The sequence below is a fragment of the Perognathus longimembris genome, chromosome 2 (genome assembly GCF_023159225.1).
Source record: "Perognathus longimembris pacificus isolate PPM17 chromosome 2, ASM2315922v1, whole genome shotgun sequence".
Taxonomy (NCBI): Eukaryota; Metazoa; Chordata; class Mammalia; order Rodentia; family Heteromyidae; genus Perognathus; species Perognathus longimembris.
The window spans coordinates 96,964,893-96,983,715 of NC_063162.1; the positions used below are offsets into that span (position 1 = coordinate 96,964,893).

Here is an 18,823-nt window from a genome sequence, read left to right on the forward strand (position 1 = left end):
AGAATCAGCCTCTGAGACATGGTGAGGAGATCTAGAACTAAGCATTGAAATTGTTTATAATACATGCATCAATATTGTCTCTCCTTTTCCTTCCCTTCTCTCCCTCCCCATCCTGCCCCATCTTTTTCTTCCTAACCTCTCTCACACACAGATACATGCACATATAAATATTCAAACTCTCTCCCATCCCTTTTTTCCTTGTCTCCTTTATCTCCTCTTCTTTCTCTTTTCCTTTTCTCTCTCCCTCCTATTTCTGTCCTTTTCTTTACCTTCTCTGCCACTTAGAGTCTTCAATTCTCACGCACATTTTTCTAGAAGCATCTATGATAGGCATCTTTGTCTCTCTTACTAAAAAGAAAAAAAAATAGGACTTAGCTCCTTACCTAACTTTGCTAAGTAATAATCATGTCTGTCTGACTCCAAGATGGAACTGCTTATTTTAGAGCAACAAATCCTATAATAAAAATGATCCGAGCAGTGCATGCATGCTAAAAAAAAGTCTCACTGGGATGATTACAGGATGATTCTACCCCATACTGCATACATTTTAATGATTGGGAACATAATCTAGGCCTTGTGAAGCTTGAAGTTCCTGTGGGAGAAGAAAACTCACCATGTGTAGATAATCTGCCCTCTGGGGTAAGTGTAGAGGATAATGTAACAGTCACCACCATAGAATTCACCATAGGAATTTTGGTCAATTTGGACCCTACCATTGTTTTCCACACGCCAAATCTGAAAGAAATGGAGCAGACAATGCAATATTAACATTTTCTTGACTGACTAATACTTCTCATAGGCCTAACAACTTTTAGTGTTGATTTATGATTAAACAACTGTTAAGTTATTTTTCTAACTTGTTTATAAATTAAGTGAAAGGAAGAAGGCCAACCAACTTGACAACTGGTTGACCTCTTAAGTGCCTCTGTGTTTTTTCTTAGTGTTTGGGTTGGGGTTTTTTTTTTTGCTTGTTTGTTTGTTTTTTGGTTTTGATTGGTGGTTTTTTTCTGCTTTGCCACAATATTTACTTGAGTTCTGTGCTAATAAATAAATGTCTATGATTTGCCTATTTGACCAGCTGGCAAGAAAAGTTTAACATTCTGGTGACATAACAAACTGCAATATTTGCATCACTTGTGTAATTGCTTTCTTCTCTGTGCTTTAAGACACGAGAGACTGTTTTTCTGAGATGAGAGCTGATAGATCATGACTGAATAATAGCTTAGCACTCAATGGAGTGCTCGTGTCCTGCTCATCACTCATGTTGAACCCAAGTTTCCAATGTGATTTATCACAGCTGGGGACCTCTGGAAGGTGATTAAGCCATGAGGATGAATTTGGGCACTGATTCCTATAAAAGAGCTTCTAGAGAGCTATCTAACTCCCATACCCTATGAGGATACATGCTAAAAGCAATTGCCTGTAAACAAGGAAGAGGACCCTGAGAAAACACTGAATCCAAAATCTTTAAGCCCCCAGTGTTTACTATTGTTTGATAGCAGCTGGAGCAGAGACAGATGTGAACTACCTGACTTCTGTTTTCAAAAGGAGCCTTCTAAGTATAAAACTGGAAAGCTATGATGGGATTAAAAACAGCTGCACCATCTATGCTACCTCCCTCCTTATCTTTATCATAGACTAAAAATGGAGACATGAGAGTTGCATATAAAAGAAGAGAGTGACCAGTGATTAAAACCCTGTGGAACTTGGGTCCTGGGAGATCAGAGCATCATTCAGCCATGAGGTACAGAGTGGACATTGGTTGTTATTATTATTTTTTGCCAGTCCTGGGCTTGGACTCAGAGCCTTAGCACTCTCCCTGGCTTCTTTTTGCTCAAGGCCAGCACTATACCACTTGAGCCACAGCGCCACTTCTGGCCATTTTCTATATATGTGGTGCTAAGGAATCAAACCCAGGGCTTCATGTATACGAGGCAAGCACTCTTGCCACTAGGTCATATTCCCAGCCAGAGTGGACCTTGGGAAGACAGTGCAGTGTTTTCTAGAAAGGAGTCAGAAGCAAAGTCTCATCAAACCTGTGAACATAAAGACAGCCAGTGGTGTCAGCTGTGACACAGGAGGACATTCCGAAAGGCTGTGGCCTGAGATGGAAATGACATCTGAGACCAGGCTGGGGCAAGTTCCCTCCAGCCATGTTGCTTGTGCAGTGCTCCAGAGAGGCTGTGTCTGAGCAGGAGACAGCCCCAGCCCCACAAGCTGTTCCATGATGCCATGAGAGACATCAATGGTCTTCTCTCGTATCCTTTTCCACTCCCCATGCTGTGCAACTTAGATTTACACTTGATTTCTTAGAAAAGATGAAGAATTAGACTCCACCTTTCTGGACTAGATGGTTTGGTCCCAGCCTTGTAGTGAAACCCTATGAATGCAGACCTGAAATGGTTAATGCTTGTGGCACTTCTGTGGTAAGTCTGGTGAAAACCCTCACTTGTGAGTTGAGCACTGAGGAAAGCCAAGGGGAGGGCTCCTCAGAAGAGCAACAGTGTGTGACTAGACTGAGTTGTAGAGGAGAGAAGGAATGTCAGGCAGATGGTAGAAGGAGGAGTGGGGACCCTTAGCTAGATGGTGAGGGGAAGGGTCAGCCCTTATGGTGCTGGGTGAAGAAAGAAGAGAGCAAGGGTCAGTTCACCAAGGTCCAGTTAACAATGGATGTCTTTGGGAAGACTTGTGAGGCATGAAAACATTTTAGAAAGGAAATGACATCCTCCAGTTCTGGTTTAAGTTAGACCATCAGAGTGTAGACTGAGTATGAAGAGATAAGAGTTACAATGATTAGGACTATGTTAATCTCTAATCATCAACAAACTCAATTAGAAAGCTCTAAGTACACCTGGTTTTAGGCCATACACATGTTCAGTTTGCTTTCATGGATGCCTGCAATGTGTGGAGGAGAAAAAGAAAAAATGATGCTAGTTGGTACATTCATAGCAACAGCCTCACTACACAACCCCAGATTCAGGCTGCTGGGAGAAAGAGCTATTCTGAACCGGGAGGCAAGATGGCTCTATGCCATGTCTCTAATAATGAAGGGATCTTGCACAAAGCACCTACCTTCTTAGGATCGAGATGTCCATGTGTATAAAGTGGAACTAAGATCAAACAGCAACCCTTCTCCAGCTTTCCCTTCCATGGCTTAATATATAACGTAGACTAACTTTATTGCTAAGTAAAATTCACCTTTTGGAATATTTGCTGTTTCCCTAAGTTATATTCCCACCCATCCTGGCATAAACAAGCTCCATAAAAACAGACATGTCAATACCTCCACTTTGCCAGAACCATCGTCCACCATGTTGTGCTGTGCTGCCATCTGTGGGGACGTGTGCAGTTTGGAGGCATCAAACGGAATTTGTTGTATTTGAGCCACTTTCTCCGTGACATAAACTTTCCCAAAGCCTACGCTCTGATCTTTATCTTTCCAGTCGTGAAAGAACTGTTTGAAGATGGGTGTTTCACCTCCTTCTGGAAGAACCTGTATCTGAAATGTTGTCATAATAAGTTGGAAAATAAGAGGAGCCAGAAAACACATTAGTAATAGAGAAAGAACTGAGGAAATGAAAATATTATCCTAGCTTTTTTGTGTGTGATTACAGACGTAAATTCAGCAGCAAGTGAAACTAAAATAATTCACTTACGCTTTTTGTCACAATTAAATGTGTGGTGACTGAACATGAAATGACAGAGAGAAGAATAAATTCCTTTCATATGTTACTCCTGTAGTCAAATAAGTTAGTCTACATTGAGTTCACCAGGTATCTGTGATCTGTGATCCCATTTTGTTACTTGTGGAAGGACAGGAATAAATGAAGAAAGTAGATGAGGGTAAGAGATTCAAAAAAGACAAAAAAAAAAAAAGAAAAGAATTAGCCAGTATCTAAACAGATCTCAGTGAAGACAAGTATTACCTGGGGATTAGCCAGCTAATGCCATACAACTTGCTCTAAGGAACACATGGTTTGCTAGTTCAATCAACTAATTGTGGTCGGTTATCTTGAAGTAAAGGCTGCACTGGAATGAGCTCTGACTCACCATGCAGCCTTAGAGAAGGTCTCATCTCCACCCAAAATGAGCCAGGATTGTACATGCTTACATGGAGAGGAACTTCACACACACACACAGATTCTATTATGAAGCAAATTTTTCATGAGTTCTGTGAAGATGTCATGATTCCCATTGGGGTGTGTGTGAGTGGGGGGGTGGCGGGGGGGGGGGTTGGTTCATTCATTCTCATACATACTTGGGTATTGGTGGAATAATTCATTTGCTGTAGAAAGTCTTCTGCTGTCTTCATTGCAGCCTTCCTCTCCTGGGGATTAGCATCTTTACCTAAAATAATAGTTAAATTAAAGAGATACAAACTTTCAGAGAGGGAAGAGATATGATGAAGAAATATTTGAGCTGAGTACCAACAGCTCACAACTTTAATCCTAGTTACTCAGGAGACTGAGATCCGAGGATCAGTGTTCAAAGCCAGCCCAGGCAGAAAATTTTACAGATATCTCTTATTAATCAACAAATTGCTGGACTGGAGGCATGGCTTAAGTAGAATGACAGCCATGTACAAGAAAAGGGAGAGCTCAAGGCCCTGAGTTTAAACCCCACTACCAGCAAACCAAAAGAAATATTTGCACACCAGAAAGGAAACAAAATCATAATTTAAGTATAGCAACATAAAAATGGAAAATATTACTAGAAAATTAAGTGTGATCAATAACAATAATGAACAGTCTTTATTTAATTTCTTTTGATATTTTCCAAATACTTTCTTTACATATACAGTCTCTGTTAAATGACACAAGTAGAAGGAATATGGTTGCATTTTTCGGTGAGATATTTATAGATCATATCTTAAAAGGCAGGCTTCTCTTTTAAATTAAAAAAAAATGCTTTCTTAACCTACCAAGAAATGCACACCAATCTGAAACACAGCAGCAATGTCAGTGACATCATTTACCTTTCCATACAAAAATTTGTTTTGCAGCACCATGATCCAAAATAAAGCATTCTTCAGAAAGCAGCATAGCCATTGAGAAGGGGTTTTCCTCAGCCACCATGCTCACACTCATGGAGCCACTCGCATCTGAAACCTAACAAAAACTGTCAGCTCCAGCATTGCTTATATATGGGAGCACATAAATGTTCTAGAATTACATTGTGGTGGTTTGAAATAACTCTGTAATGGTATTCATTGCAATCTAACTTCAAGAATGTGAGCTTTATATTATATACTTATATCCCCCAAACACCATTTTAAAGCAGAGACGAAGCATCCACAAGCCAAGATCATTTACCTTTGTGAGGAAAAGAACTATTAATGAAAATGTAAACTTTAACACTGTTGCTAAAATATTTGAAAATAATGGCTATAATGACAATGCTGAAGGTTGGGTGAAATGCTCACACACGATGAGCTTACCTGATCATTTCTTCTAAAGTTAAGAGCAACCCTTTCAAGTAGTTGACAATGGTACAGCCATGTATACAGGAAAGATAGTGTAACTATTCACCCAGGCACCTATTGTATGACAGGCACTGTGCGAAGAAGGCATTGATGTTGTATTTTATGCTTATAGGTATTTTTCAATGTTGGCTTTGCAACTTAACTCTACATGGTGAAACTTAGCAAAGTAAATTCCTTCTGTCACATCTGGAAAAACTTTTTTTTTAATTTCAGGTGATCTTAACAAAGTTGCAAGGGATATTTGTATGTGCCAAATATACAATGCGTTAGTTTTCAAAAGTCAGCTTGTTGGCTAATATGTTGGCTGAGCACTTGATTCTAGAGACCTTGATTCTAGAGCCTTCCTAAATCAGTGATGGAGGTTTTCAGCACAATGACAAGTTCTGCATTAAAAACAAACAAAAAAACCCCACCCTATTGAGTCTTCAAATCTTTTTTCATTATCTTTAAATAGTTCTACAATTGCATTTCAATTCAACACATCATTCTTTGAGTCTTTTTTATTTTAGACTGGGCAGTATGTTCCACTAGAGGGAGCCAAAATTCAGGATTAATACTTGCCCATTTAAAAATATTTCTTTCATGCAAAACAGTTCTACTTGATGATTTGAAGTAAACTATTTTTAAGCTATTTTAGAAAGAATAATAAAACCACAAGGCACTTAAATAACAATTTCTGTATAGTTCATGTTAAAATTATCAGTACTTAGCAGAAAAAATACCCATGTTTTCCTTTGCCATCTAGGAAGAAAGGAACCCACTTCCCCATTTATAAATGGGAAGTTAGGTTGCACAAGTTTGTAACTTGAGCTTCGTTTAAAACTATAAGGTTGGGGGTTCAAAAGTCCCTGAAAGAGCAGCAAATAAAGCACTGCCCTGTTGCTGATGAAAAAAAAATTACTGAATTCTGCCAAGAGTACAGCCTGTTCCCAATCACTTGCTTAGAGCATTGTAAAGGAGGGAATATTTGAAGAATTCCCTTTTAGCAGTCTCCTTAATTTGCATACCAGTGGGATTTGTTACCCTCACCAGCAATTAAAACTAAAATCATAAGCTGGGCCCTGGTGTCTCATGCCTGTAATCCTAGCTACTCGGGAGATTGAAATCTCAGAATCAGAGTTTGGAGCCAGCCCAGGCAGGAAAGACTGTGAGAGTTTTAATTCCAATTAAGTACCAAAAAAGCTAGAAGTTGAGCTCTGGCTCAAGCAGTAGCGCACCAGCTTCAAGTAGAAAAGCTCAGTCAGTGCCCCTGAGTTAAAGCTCAAGTACCTACACAAAGAGAGCATAAATTAACAATATAATCATAAAATTATATAGTTGGGAGAAACCTTATTCAGTTTGGTCTCTCTCTATCACTCTGTCTTCCCTACCTCCTGACATTCTCTCTCTCTCTCTGTCTCTCTCTGTCTCTCTGTCTCTGTCTCTGTCTGTCTGTCTCTCTCTCTCTCTCTCTCTCTCTCTCTCTCTCTCTCTCTCTCTCTCTCAAGATCTGGAATGGTCATGGCCTGCCAGTGTCACAAGGCCAGTCCTGACCATAGATCCACACACTGACACAGTTGGACTGGTTTTACCTTGCTTTACCCTGATTGGTGTGAGAGTCTACCCACAAAGATGTTTTAAAGATGGTAACGACTTTATAATCTTAAGAAGTTACAAAAAAAAGCTTACAAAATGTAAGTCATGTCAATAACTTCATTATTTGTTGTTTCGAATGAGATAACAAAAAATAAAAAATGTTTTTTAACAAACTCAGAAGAACAGATTCTATCTGCACACTTCTCAGAGAAGGCATTGAAGAGAGCTATGCACTACAGTACAGCAAAGGCCATTGCTCCAATAGAGCCTCCCCCGCCACAGCACGTCCTGTAGAAACGTCCGGTAGAAACACCCCAAAGTCCTTGGCAGCCTACTCACCATGTACAGCTTCGCCATCCTCCTGTTAGTTATGTCTGCTGTGGTGTCATCATCGCTGTCTCCATCCGGAAGCGCTGGCTTGCCCCCTAAAACCTGGGGGCGGAAAAGGCGAGTGTCAAAAGTCCTGTCATTAACGATAACCAATGTTTAAAACATAGTAAACCATTTAACACTTATAAGGCCACCAATTACAAAACATTATTGGAACCACTAGCCGCTTGCTTATCAATAGGTAGGCCTTTTCCCGTGCATCACATCAGCCGATGGCAGTTCCTAAGGCATCACCAATGGCACCGACTCCACTGACCATGTGAACTTCCAAGAAGGCCAAACCCCAAATGTGGAACTTTGGGCATCCATCTTTTTTCTTTAAAATACAAGGAATGAATTTAAATGAGTTCTTTGGATCAATTTGACAACTTTATTTCTTCTGTGTCCTCTGGTTCTAGGAACAATCCATAGTTTGTTGTTTGTTGGTCATGGGGCTTGAACTCTGGGGCTAGGTGCTGTCCAGGAGCTCTTTAGCTCAAGGCTAGTGCTCTACCACTTGAGCCACACCACCACTTCCAGTTTTCTGGTGGTTAATTGGAGATAAGAGTCTCACAGTCTTTCCTGCCCAGGCTGGCTTTGAACTGCAGTTCTCAGATCTCAGCCTCCTTAGTAGCTAAGACTACAGGCATGAGACATTGGTGCTTGGCTAATCCATAGTTTTTGATCAATCATTATTACAAAGACTTGGACTAAAATTACCATCATGAGGACAAAATATTGTCATAATAGAATAAAGTGCAAGTTTTTAATAACCATAATAATTCTTGCTTTCCTGCTGTTTCCTTGGCACTTAGAACAGAGCTTAAGACACGGTAGCTGTTCTGCAAGGGTTTATCAAATGAATGAATGAATTTATCTATTTTTTGCATGTGTGATGAAACCCAAAAAGTTCAAATACATTGTTTAGTAGAAATACATTTGAATACACTTTTGAATTTTTTATATTACAATCATAAAACATCTATAGGTAGTTCAGTTAATTTATTAAACTAAATGACACATCTCACAGAATATTAAGTATGGAAATATAAGTTTAACAGTGTAATTAATGTGACTATGGTGGTAGTCGTGGGATTGAACTCAGGACCTCACCCTGCAAGGCAGGTGCTCTACCACATGAACATCTCTGCCACCCCCTTTTGTTGTTACTTATGTTGAAGTTAGGGTCTTGCTTCATGCCTGGTGCAGCCTGAACTGTGATCCTCCTATTTCCCCATTTTTCAGGGATGACAAAAGAATGTCACATGCACAAACATGGCTGATGAACTTTTTATGCCCAAGTTGGCCTTACACCTCTATCTCTCAGTTCCTCCTTCCATACGGCTAGGGTTATAGGCTTGAACCATTACATCTGACCAATATTATGGTTTTTATAATAATATAAATTCAACTAGAGAAAAAGGAAAAAAGGTATTTGTTGAGATCCAATGAATATTTAATAACAGTGAACTCCTTGCAGAATTCTTTTTATATTCAAACGCCCTTCCACTCCACTGCATGAAAATATATGCTGCTGAGTACCAAACAATAATAAATCTAGTAAACATACATAAATCTAATTATTTTGTAGGTATGGAGTTTGGAAATTCACCAGAGAACTTATCCTTAGAATTTGTTTGTTGGGACATCTTTTGTTGTTTACATGGTGAACAATAATATGTTTTAATTATCATACATGACTAGTGATTGTAATAGGTTTTCTTTTTGGCTAAAAGTAGGATCATAACAAAAATGAGAATACTTGAAACCAAAAAGCTTTCTTCTTTTCTTTTCCTTCCTTTTCTTCTGTTACTCTCTTTCTTTCTTCCTTTCTCTCTCTCTCTCTCTCTTTTTTTTCTGTGCAGGTTTTGGGCCTTGAACTCAGGGCTTGGTGCTGTCTCTGAGTTTTTCTGCTCAAAGATAGCCCTCTACTGCTTAAGACACAGCTTCATTTCTGGAGAAGTCTCATGGACTTTCCAGCCCAGGCAAAATTTGAACTCTAATCCTGCAATCTCAGCCTCCTGAGTAGGATTATAGGCATAAGCCACCAGCACCTGGCCTTCTTTTTTTTTTTTTTTTTTTTTTTTTTAATTCCCCACCCGCCTAAGTTTTATAATTTGGTAGAGTATGTATGTCTTTTAAGAGCGACCAAAACACACACACACACACACACACACACACACACACACAAACAATCTCCAAGCCAGGCGCCAATGGCTCACACATGTAATCCTAACTACTCAGCAGGCTGAGATTGAGGACTGCGATTCAAAGCAGGCCAGGCAGGAAAGGCCATGACACTCATCTCCAGTTAACCACCAGAAAACCAGAAGTGGCACTGTGATTCAAGTGGTAGAGCCCTAGCCTTGAACTGAAGAGCTCTGAGGCAGTGCCCAGGCCCAGAGTTCAAGACCCACAACCAACAACAACAACAAAAATCTCCACATAGGGCTGGGAATATGGCCTAGTGGCAAGAGTGCTTGACTTGTATACATGAAACCCTGGGTTTGATTCCCCAGCACCACATATATAGAAAACGGCCAGAAGTAGCCCTGTGACTCAAGTGGCAGAGTGCTATCCTTGGGTAAAAAGAAGCCAGGGACAGTGCTCAGGCCCTGAGTCCAAGGCCCAGGACTGGCAACAAAAAACAAAACAAAACAAAATAATCTTCACATAGATCCTTTTGTACTCTGACTCAACCAAGGCAGTCATTTGGAACAAAGTATTCAGGTTAAGGGCATAGTTGAACAACCAAATGGGATTTGGGGCATCTCTAACTTTTAATTACCAGACAATTCCCACATTGTCCAGGCATCTTAATTAGTCTCTCGATGGACTATAGCACAGCTGGGAATTGAAGCAAACCAATAAACTTTGCTTATTGAAAACAGGCTTAAACCCACAGTAGAAAGTGCTAGTGTGTTGTCTTAAATCTCCAAGGATCATTTTAAAATTCAGTTCAACAACTAAGCATTTACCAAGTGTCTCACTGGGGAATATGAATGTGTTTCTGTCCACCTTCCCCAACCCTTAAGTATTTCATACACTGTTTGAAAGAATAATTGTGTTCATCTCATCAACATTTTGATCTTTTAAATAGATGATTGATACAGTTCTTTTACTTTAAAGGTAAGGCTCATGCCTAAATTTGAAACATTTTTATTTTAAGTTGCCCATGTGATTGACATTTTGTTCCTGTAATCCTTGTATGTGATATTTGTCAGAAATGACAAATACTTTCACAATGTAAAAAGATATGAAAACAAAGCAGCTTTATTTTGGGGGTATTCATAAGAATTCATCAATTGTTCCATCCAATGCTATTACTTAAGCTTTCAATTATTTCCTGTACATTTATATTTAAAGGTATCACCATCTTTTAACATGTTTCAACCTAAGCTTCTTCCCCCCCCCTTTTGTGTCAGTATTGGGACTTGAACACAGAACCTTACACTCTTACTTGGCTTTTCAGCTCAAGGCTGACACTCTACCATTTGAACTACACCTCCACTTTCAGCATTTTCCTGGTTAATTGGAAATAGATATGAGTCTCATATGAGTTCCTGCATAGGCTGGCTTTGAACCTTGATCCCCTCATACCTTAGCCTCCTGAGAAGCTAGGATTATAGCCATTAGGCACCAGTGCTCCAAATCAAACTTACTTTCTACAAACCTGGCCATTTTCAATTTTCTAATTGTGTCAATATACTGTTTCCCTGTTCACCTAGACATAAACTCAGTTTAGAATACTTTCTCTTCTCACTTCAAATATCCTATCCACATATTCATTAATCTCTACCTTTTATGGTATTGGTTTGATTCTCAGATTCCTGTCCCATCTGTCATTCAGACCTGAGTGAAGATCCCTGAAGCTCCCTCCCACCATAAGTTCTAATTTCTCCTATCAACCCTCTGCTGCCTTCAGTCCCACCTCATCTTAAGATCCTAAAATTTGTCTGCTCCTTGGTTGGAAAGCTCTTAATTCACATTGCTCCTGTGCTTAAAAATATGACTCCAGACCAAAGAAATCCTGCTAGTACAATAATGTGCATGAACCTAGAGGAAGTCAAACACAGAAAAGTACTAAATAATATCACCTATATGGAATCTAAACTGGTGGAGTTCATAAGAGCAGGGAATAGAGAGAGGTGCCCAGAGACTGGGACCTAGTAGAGATGAGACAGTCACGGAGTTCAATGTTTCAACTATAAGATGCATATGTTCTGGAGACTTACTAAACACATCATAACTATAGCAATAATATTGAATTATAGACTTGAAATTTAATGAGTGAATGTATCTTAATTCACCACACATACGAAGATACAGTGTCAAGGTAGAGTGGTTGACACATTACTTAGCTTGATACTGGAAATCATTTCACAGTATAGATGGATGTCAATTTGATTGGTGCTGGTGGCTTATGCCTATAATCCTAGCTACTTAGGAGACTGAGATCTGAGAATTGTAAACCTTCAGTATATATAAAAGTTTTGCCTCAATGGATTTGAAAATATTTAAGATAAAAAAATTTAACTATATGTTTGTATCTGCAGCAGTGGTTCTTAAACTTCATTGTGCTCAAGCCATATACCTAAGTAGCATAATAAAGGAGAGGTTCTCAACTACCAGCTTGTAGGAACAAATTTAGAGTGAAGCCCAAGAATCTACAGTCCAGGCGATTCTGAATTGAACACTGGTTCCCCAGAGCCAGACCTCTTCTGCATGGTCTCAGGAGTCTTCCAGAAGCTGAGGTCATCCACACTGCTTCTCAGCCTTTCTCTCCCAGGACCCTTCTCCAGTCAGACAGCAGCCCTCAGTGAGCCCCAGGGAGCCACACCTCTTTCTTCCCCTGGGCTTTTCCTAATGTTGGATGTAACTTCTACCTGGGGTGACTGGGTGTGGCATGAGCAAAACTGAGAAATTACTCTCTGGTTGGTTCAGCGAATGAGAATGAAGAGTATAGTTATTGCTTGTTGAATGGCTACGAGTCACACACTGTACCCAGTACTTTAGATACGTAAAATTTCTTTCAAGTGAGAGCTCCAGGAACTACATATCATGATCCTGACCTTACAGGAAAGGGTGAAAGATGATTTCAAAACTGGTAAGCACTGAAGCTCACATACGCCTCCCCATGTTCCATTATGCCATTTCAATAACTCTCAGAATAACCAGTTGCAAACAAACTTCCCTAAATCCAGGAAAACCAGGCAAGTATTTGAAATGGGCAAAACAGTTCTTACTATGGCTTATATCTAGGTGAACTTTCTAGTGACCTGATGCTACTTTTCCTTTGAACCATTTCCTAATTAAAAGATAGATAGCAAGAAATGATTATTTTTTATTTTTCATTGGTATAACACCATACTTTATTGCATTTTAATTCATTTTGTGATAAAGTTAGTCATTCATTCAAATTTTCAATGTACAGAACTTTTCTGAATATTTTTATTATCTTTTTAAGTTTTGTTTTGTTCACAGGGAAGAGTGAGGATTTTGTCTGGTTGAGATGCAAATGAGTTTTCCCTGAATGAGAGTTCATGTTTGTATTTATTAACGACCTCATCTAAACACTATTAGCACATGTTTACCCATGTTTTAGATTCCCCTCTGAACTACTTATACTATCTTACCAATCCCCTTTATCATGAAATACCATCTTCAAAATAAAATCTTCATTCATTTTATATCTGTATGGGACTCATAATTTTATTTCTCTGAAAATATCCTTAAATATCTAGTAGAGTATGGCACATGTTTGTTATGTTTCATCAGGTATTACATGTATTCTGATTGATGTACCAGGCCAGGCACAGATATTATTTGATAGATATTTACATATCCGGCTATACTAGATGTGATTCTGGCACATTACATGTATTAAATCATTTCATTGTCATAAAACCTCTACAAGCTGGCACTGTCATTATCCCATTTTACATGTGAGCTAACTGGCTAAATAATTTATCTGAAGTCACACAACTGGAAGAAACAAAGCTAGGATTTGAACTCTGGCCTCACAGCGTGTTTAATATGCTTCCAAAGATCTTCACTTAAATTCTTCAGCAGAGATCACCACATATTATTCTTAGTTGTCCTATTCTGTTTAGACCAGTGCCACAACTATATATTCTATTCATAATGTCTACAGTGTTCTGCTCTCCTATCCACATAGCTTTGTTTCCATCTCTCTCCAATTCTTTCTTCTTCCTTATGGGTTCTGCCTATCCTATGTTGTGGCTATTAAAGGCTAAGACAAGGTAATTCTTCCAATGTATCGGACCATGGTGTGGGAAAATAGCCCTTAGGAGAACCAATAACAACACTCAACACACATGAAAGAGACAAACAACAATGAAAAATAAGACAATAATACTACTTCAGTCATAACATTGTCACAATTTACAAAAAAATTGATAACACTCATTGTTGGCAAAGATTCAGTAGTCTACCAGACACTATCTAGTGAGAAGAAAAAAACACTAGACAGTGATTTGGCAGTAGCTAACAGAAAACTTAAATGAATGCTAATTATTTAATTCAATAATTCTATTCATGCATTTTACTCTGAAGAGATAATTAAAATAGTACAAAGAAATATCTTGATGTATTGTCATCACAACATTTTATAACATTAAAAAGTGCCACTAATCTAAATACACAACATGGAAGGAACTGATATATAAATTATGTTGTATCCCTATAATGGCAAACTCTGTAGGCACTATTCTGTGATGAGGGAAAAAAAGTTTATAATATTCCAAATAAAAGTTTAGACAGCACAGTAATTACCCAGTAATTTTTGTGTCTTCTTTTCCTTCCCCAACCTGAAAGACAATCAGTAGATTGCAAGCATATAGACTACAGCAATAAATCTTAAAAGTGAGTCCTTGTCATGGTTTATTTGCCGCAAGGCAGTTTGTGCCTTAGATGAGACAAATATTTGATAACAGGGAAGATCCACAGAGATATAAAAGCTAGGCACTTCTGAGAAAGGGCTGTGGCCTCGTTTAGCAGCTCCACTTCATGTGGATATCAGATGCCAACATATAACCCCTGCTCCTCCTCAGCCTGTGCTCCCCTGCCTCATAAGTGTTTGTATGCTTGGAGTGATATACTGAGTATAGGAAAATGTGTTCTAGTAAGTAGTGAGTAAAGGTGTTTTAGGGGAATGAAGATGTGATATATGCTTGGGCAAAAGAGTAAAAAGTCAATGGCTGCCTACAAGAGATTTAGATACTTCATTATGGAGCACAGAGCTGCCCAATAGAACTTTGTCCTTGGTTATAAAATTAATTCTCCGATCCTCCTATGTGTTTGATTCTCATCTTCCCAAGTTATCATGTGTTTGTTGCTTTATTGCAGTGATGCAGCATATACCAGTTTCATAAGATTTACCCTATAAAGAATCTACAATATGTCAGCTCCATGAGAGAGTGTGAGGGCTCTCATAGCAAAAAGCTAGCTGTAGTCGCTGATTTCAATGAGCTTTCAGTGCACTGGTACTGATGATTTCACTGGTCCTTGCTACATGCCAGTGAAGGCAGAGGCTGCTAGAGCATCTGAACAGAAAGAGTCGGAAGTTGTTTCCAAATGTAATAAGAAAGTTCAAGGTGATCTACCAGTTATTTCCCTTAGGCAAGTAGAAATGAAAGGACATATTTTAACCCCAAATGTATTCAAAGAGCCTTAAGGATTTCAGAGATGTTTAGCAAATTTATGACATGCAAGAGACTGCCTTCCTCCTCTCAAGGATGCTCTGCACCATAATTCTTCTGTGCTTCCACCTGAGGTAATTTCTTCCCTATTTTTTTTCTAAATTGAGACATAACAGGGACATGAGCTAAACTCTTCGAGAATATCTTCACAGTCCTCATCACCATATACCAAATACATGTCTTTACAGAAATTTAGTTCATTTCATCTCCGTCTACTTCTTTAGGAAGAGATAAATAAGCCTTATTTACATACAGTGTTTAATTAGATTGCTTCAAGTTATGTTTTAAGGACAAAACTTACTCTAGCACCATAATCTAAAAAATTCCTTCCTTCCTTCCTTCTTTCCTTCCTTCCTTCCTTCCTTCCTTCCTTCCTTCCTTCCTTCCTTCCTTCTCCTTCCTTCCTCCCTCCCTCCTCCCTCCCTTCCTCCCTTCCTTTTTTTTTTTTTTTTTCCTGGTTCTGAGCTTGAACTCTGGGCCTGGGTACTGTCTCTGATCTCTTTTACTCAAGGACAGCACTATAGCACTTGAGTCGCAGCTCCACTTCCAGCCTTTTCTGTGATTAATTGGAGGAAAGAGTATCAAGGATTTTCCTGCCCAACCTGGCTTTGATCTCTGCATTCTGTGTAGCTAGGATTACAGATGTGAGCTACCAGCACCTGGTGATCTAGAAAACTTCTAAGCACCAAAATTTAACTGTACAAACTCAAAATGACTTTCATATACTCTGATGTGAGAGAAAAAATATCTGGAAACTATAACTAGTCTTTAGAACTGTTATTTTGTTTGCAAAACCATGTCTACCCCTGATTACCTTGAATGTAATGGTTCCACAGCACAGAAAAAGGGTGAAAAAGAGAGGGGGCAGTCAAGCTAATCCACTGAACACAAATATTGCACTACTAAATAGTAATGAATACATTGAATATATAAAACAAGTCATATCCATGAAAACGTTTGTGGCAAAAATTTTAAGATTATAGGATATCTAGAAACTGTCCATTGTTCTGCTCATTATGCTCTGCCCAGATGCGGGTGGCACATACCTGTCTGTAATCACAGTTATTAGGAGGCTGGGATCTGAGGATCACAGTTCTAAGCCAGCCCTGGCAAGAAAGACCATGAGGCTCTTATCTCCAATTAAACACACACACACACACACACACACACACACACACACACACACACACACACACACAAAGCCAGAAGTGGAGCTATAGCTCAAGAGATAGAGCACTAGCTTTGAGCAGAAAAAGCTCAAGGACAGCACCAGGGCCCTGAGTTCATGCCACAGTTCTGACACCATAAAAATAATAAATAAAAACAAAAAACAATGTATGCTCTGGAAAAAAGGCTGCCTGGCTATAATTCACTAATCTCATAGTCTTATTCCCATTTGAACAGATGGCTTCCATTTCAGAGACTTCTGTAGGTTATACAACTTATTTCTTCAAGATAGTAAAAAAAATACTAATTATAAAATAAATACCTAGGGAAAATGAATTGTGAAAACTTTTAAATATATGGGCTTGATTAATTTTTAGCTCAAGATGTAAGAGGAAACTGATATGAGCAATATTACAGTTTATGGTTATATACTTAAAAACTAAAGTGAATGTAAATAATTGTCAATCAGTGAATAGGAGACTTGGCCCATTGATACCTGATTTTGATTCACTGTAGAGGGCATAAAAAGAAATTGTACTACAATTACTGAAAAAATGCAATTCTATATTATTTTTATTATATATTATTATAAGAAGAAGAGCACTTAAACACAAAAATGAACAGGAATCTATCATTCTGGATTCCTATTAGCATAAGCTTATCTAGTTTAATATTTAACGTATTAATTCAAATGTGTACTTTATGGGACAAAGTTCCACCCTGCCCCTCTGCTCTACTCACTAAATCCACCTGACTCAGAATTGCATTATCTGATAGGTTCTATTGATATTCCCTCCCTTTTTCTACAAACTAAAGAGAAAAATTACTTATTCTGAAATTATCACTATGTGGAATTAAGTTGAACTAATTATATGAAAATGGTGCCTTATCATTAAGGTCACAAAAGTACATGTTGAACTTTGGTAAGACAAAGAGGAAGGGCATTTAAATATCACATTATTGTAGCATATGGCCAGCTATGCTATTACTGTATGCATTGCTTATCTTTATTTGGGATATTTTGACTTCTCCCATGGACAAACTGATAAGGGATAAAATGTGTATCTGAATTAAATCCAAATAACAAATTCATTAAATTGAATGAATAGTGCCTTAAACAAGTGTTTGACAACAAATGGAAGATATAAACATCTTTAGCAACTGTCTTACTCTAGAAAGTTCTGTGTGTGTATGAGTGTGTGTGTGTGTGTGTTATACAGTATTTATAATGCAACCTAAGGATTAAACAAGAAAGAATGGCAAAGATTTTTGGATTACTAACTGAAAACATACCTGAATGATAAACTTGTAAGAATAAACTTCCACTTCCAGCTGGAGCTCATAATAATATAATTTTTAACCAGATGACAAGTTCTGATCAGTAACTCCTGTGATCTCAGCACCATGCTATGTGAACAGATGCTGAAAATTTTTAAGATATTGCTTAATTTGTCAAGAACTTACAGAAACTTCCAGAAAGTAGAGGAAGGATTAATAAGGAATCTGACACAATTTGGAAAATAGTGTCACAAAGACAAATGTACTTTTCTGTTCAAACACTTTGGTTTTTCTCAGTGCTTAATTACTTACTGTATCTATTGACCAAATTAATACCTCAAGCAACTCAAATTTCCATCGTTACACAGTTCAGTTCTGACCAACAAGGAAGTAAATGAGAGGATAAGAGGAATAGATTAATGAGTGTTTCGTGTTTTGTTTGTTCTGGGTATGGACATTTCAAACCCTCAAAACAACTTTCCTCAGGGCATGGTTTAATGGTAGAATGTCAGATGTGAATACGAAAACACAGCAAAATCCAGGCCTCAAGTCCAAACCCAAGTGTCACTACAAAAAAAATAATAATAATAATAATAAAAAACACCTCAAAATCATTCCTGCTTGTTCCCTGAGAAGAAGGTAGTGTGTGTGTGTGTGTGTGTGTGTGTGTGTGTGTGTGTGTGTGCCCAGTACAGGGGCTTGTATTCAGAGGTAGTATACTATTCCTTAGCTTATTTCCTCAAGGATGATGCTCACTTCCAGTTTTTGTTAGTTAATTATAGATAAGAATTTTACATGGCTTTGAAGCACCATCTTCAGATCTCAGCCTCCTGAGTAGCTAAGATTACAGGTGTGAGCCACCAACATCTATCTAAAGCAAGGCAATTTTATTCTTATTCACATAATTTTACTGTAAAGCTCTAGATCCTTTAAAAAAGAATATGATCTACATTGCTCCAAAATTGTTGTAAGGGGATTCTTACAATAGCTCCTTGCTGTTATTATAGCTACTTCTTTGGTTTCTTGTCACTATTTTACAAAAATAAATGCAGGTGGCTTATCTAATTCAAGATCATTCCTGAGAAAATAATGTTCCATCACCGCTTTATCGTCTTTTAAAAAATAATGATTATGTTTTATTTAAATGAACAACTCTATCTTAGTTTTCAAGTGAAAATATGAATCCATTTAAAAGTTCAATAAACTCAAGATCATGCTTTAAACCAAACAT

The 18,823-nt window shown here is 38.2% G+C and overlaps 1 protein-coding gene across 2 annotated transcripts in view; it reads right to left on the minus strand.

Moving 5' to 3' along the window:
- Scin (scinderin) overlaps nucleotides 1-18,823 on the minus strand; it is a 70,734-nt gene that overhangs the window by 17,066 nt on the left and 34,845 nt on the right. Inside the window, exons 1-6 of one of the 2 annotated variants that reach the window (XM_048339765.1) lie at nucleotides 13,335-13,339; nucleotides 7,397-7,489; nucleotides 4,976-5,108; nucleotides 4,259-4,347; nucleotides 3,284-3,499; nucleotides 614-735 (exon numbers count right to left, since the gene is read on the minus strand). In XM_048339765.1, the coding sequence (XP_048195722.1) occupies nucleotides 614-735; nucleotides 3,284-3,499; nucleotides 4,259-4,347; nucleotides 4,976-5,108; nucleotides 7,397-7,414 (578 nt within the window). In that variant the 5' untranslated portion in view covers nucleotides 7,415-7,489; nucleotides 13,335-13,339. Of the gene's footprint in view, nucleotides 1-613; nucleotides 736-3,283; nucleotides 3,500-4,258; nucleotides 4,348-4,975; nucleotides 5,109-7,396; nucleotides 7,490-13,334; nucleotides 13,340-18,823 lie in introns of those variants that run through there. The other variant, XM_048339764.1, reaches the window with a different exon arrangement.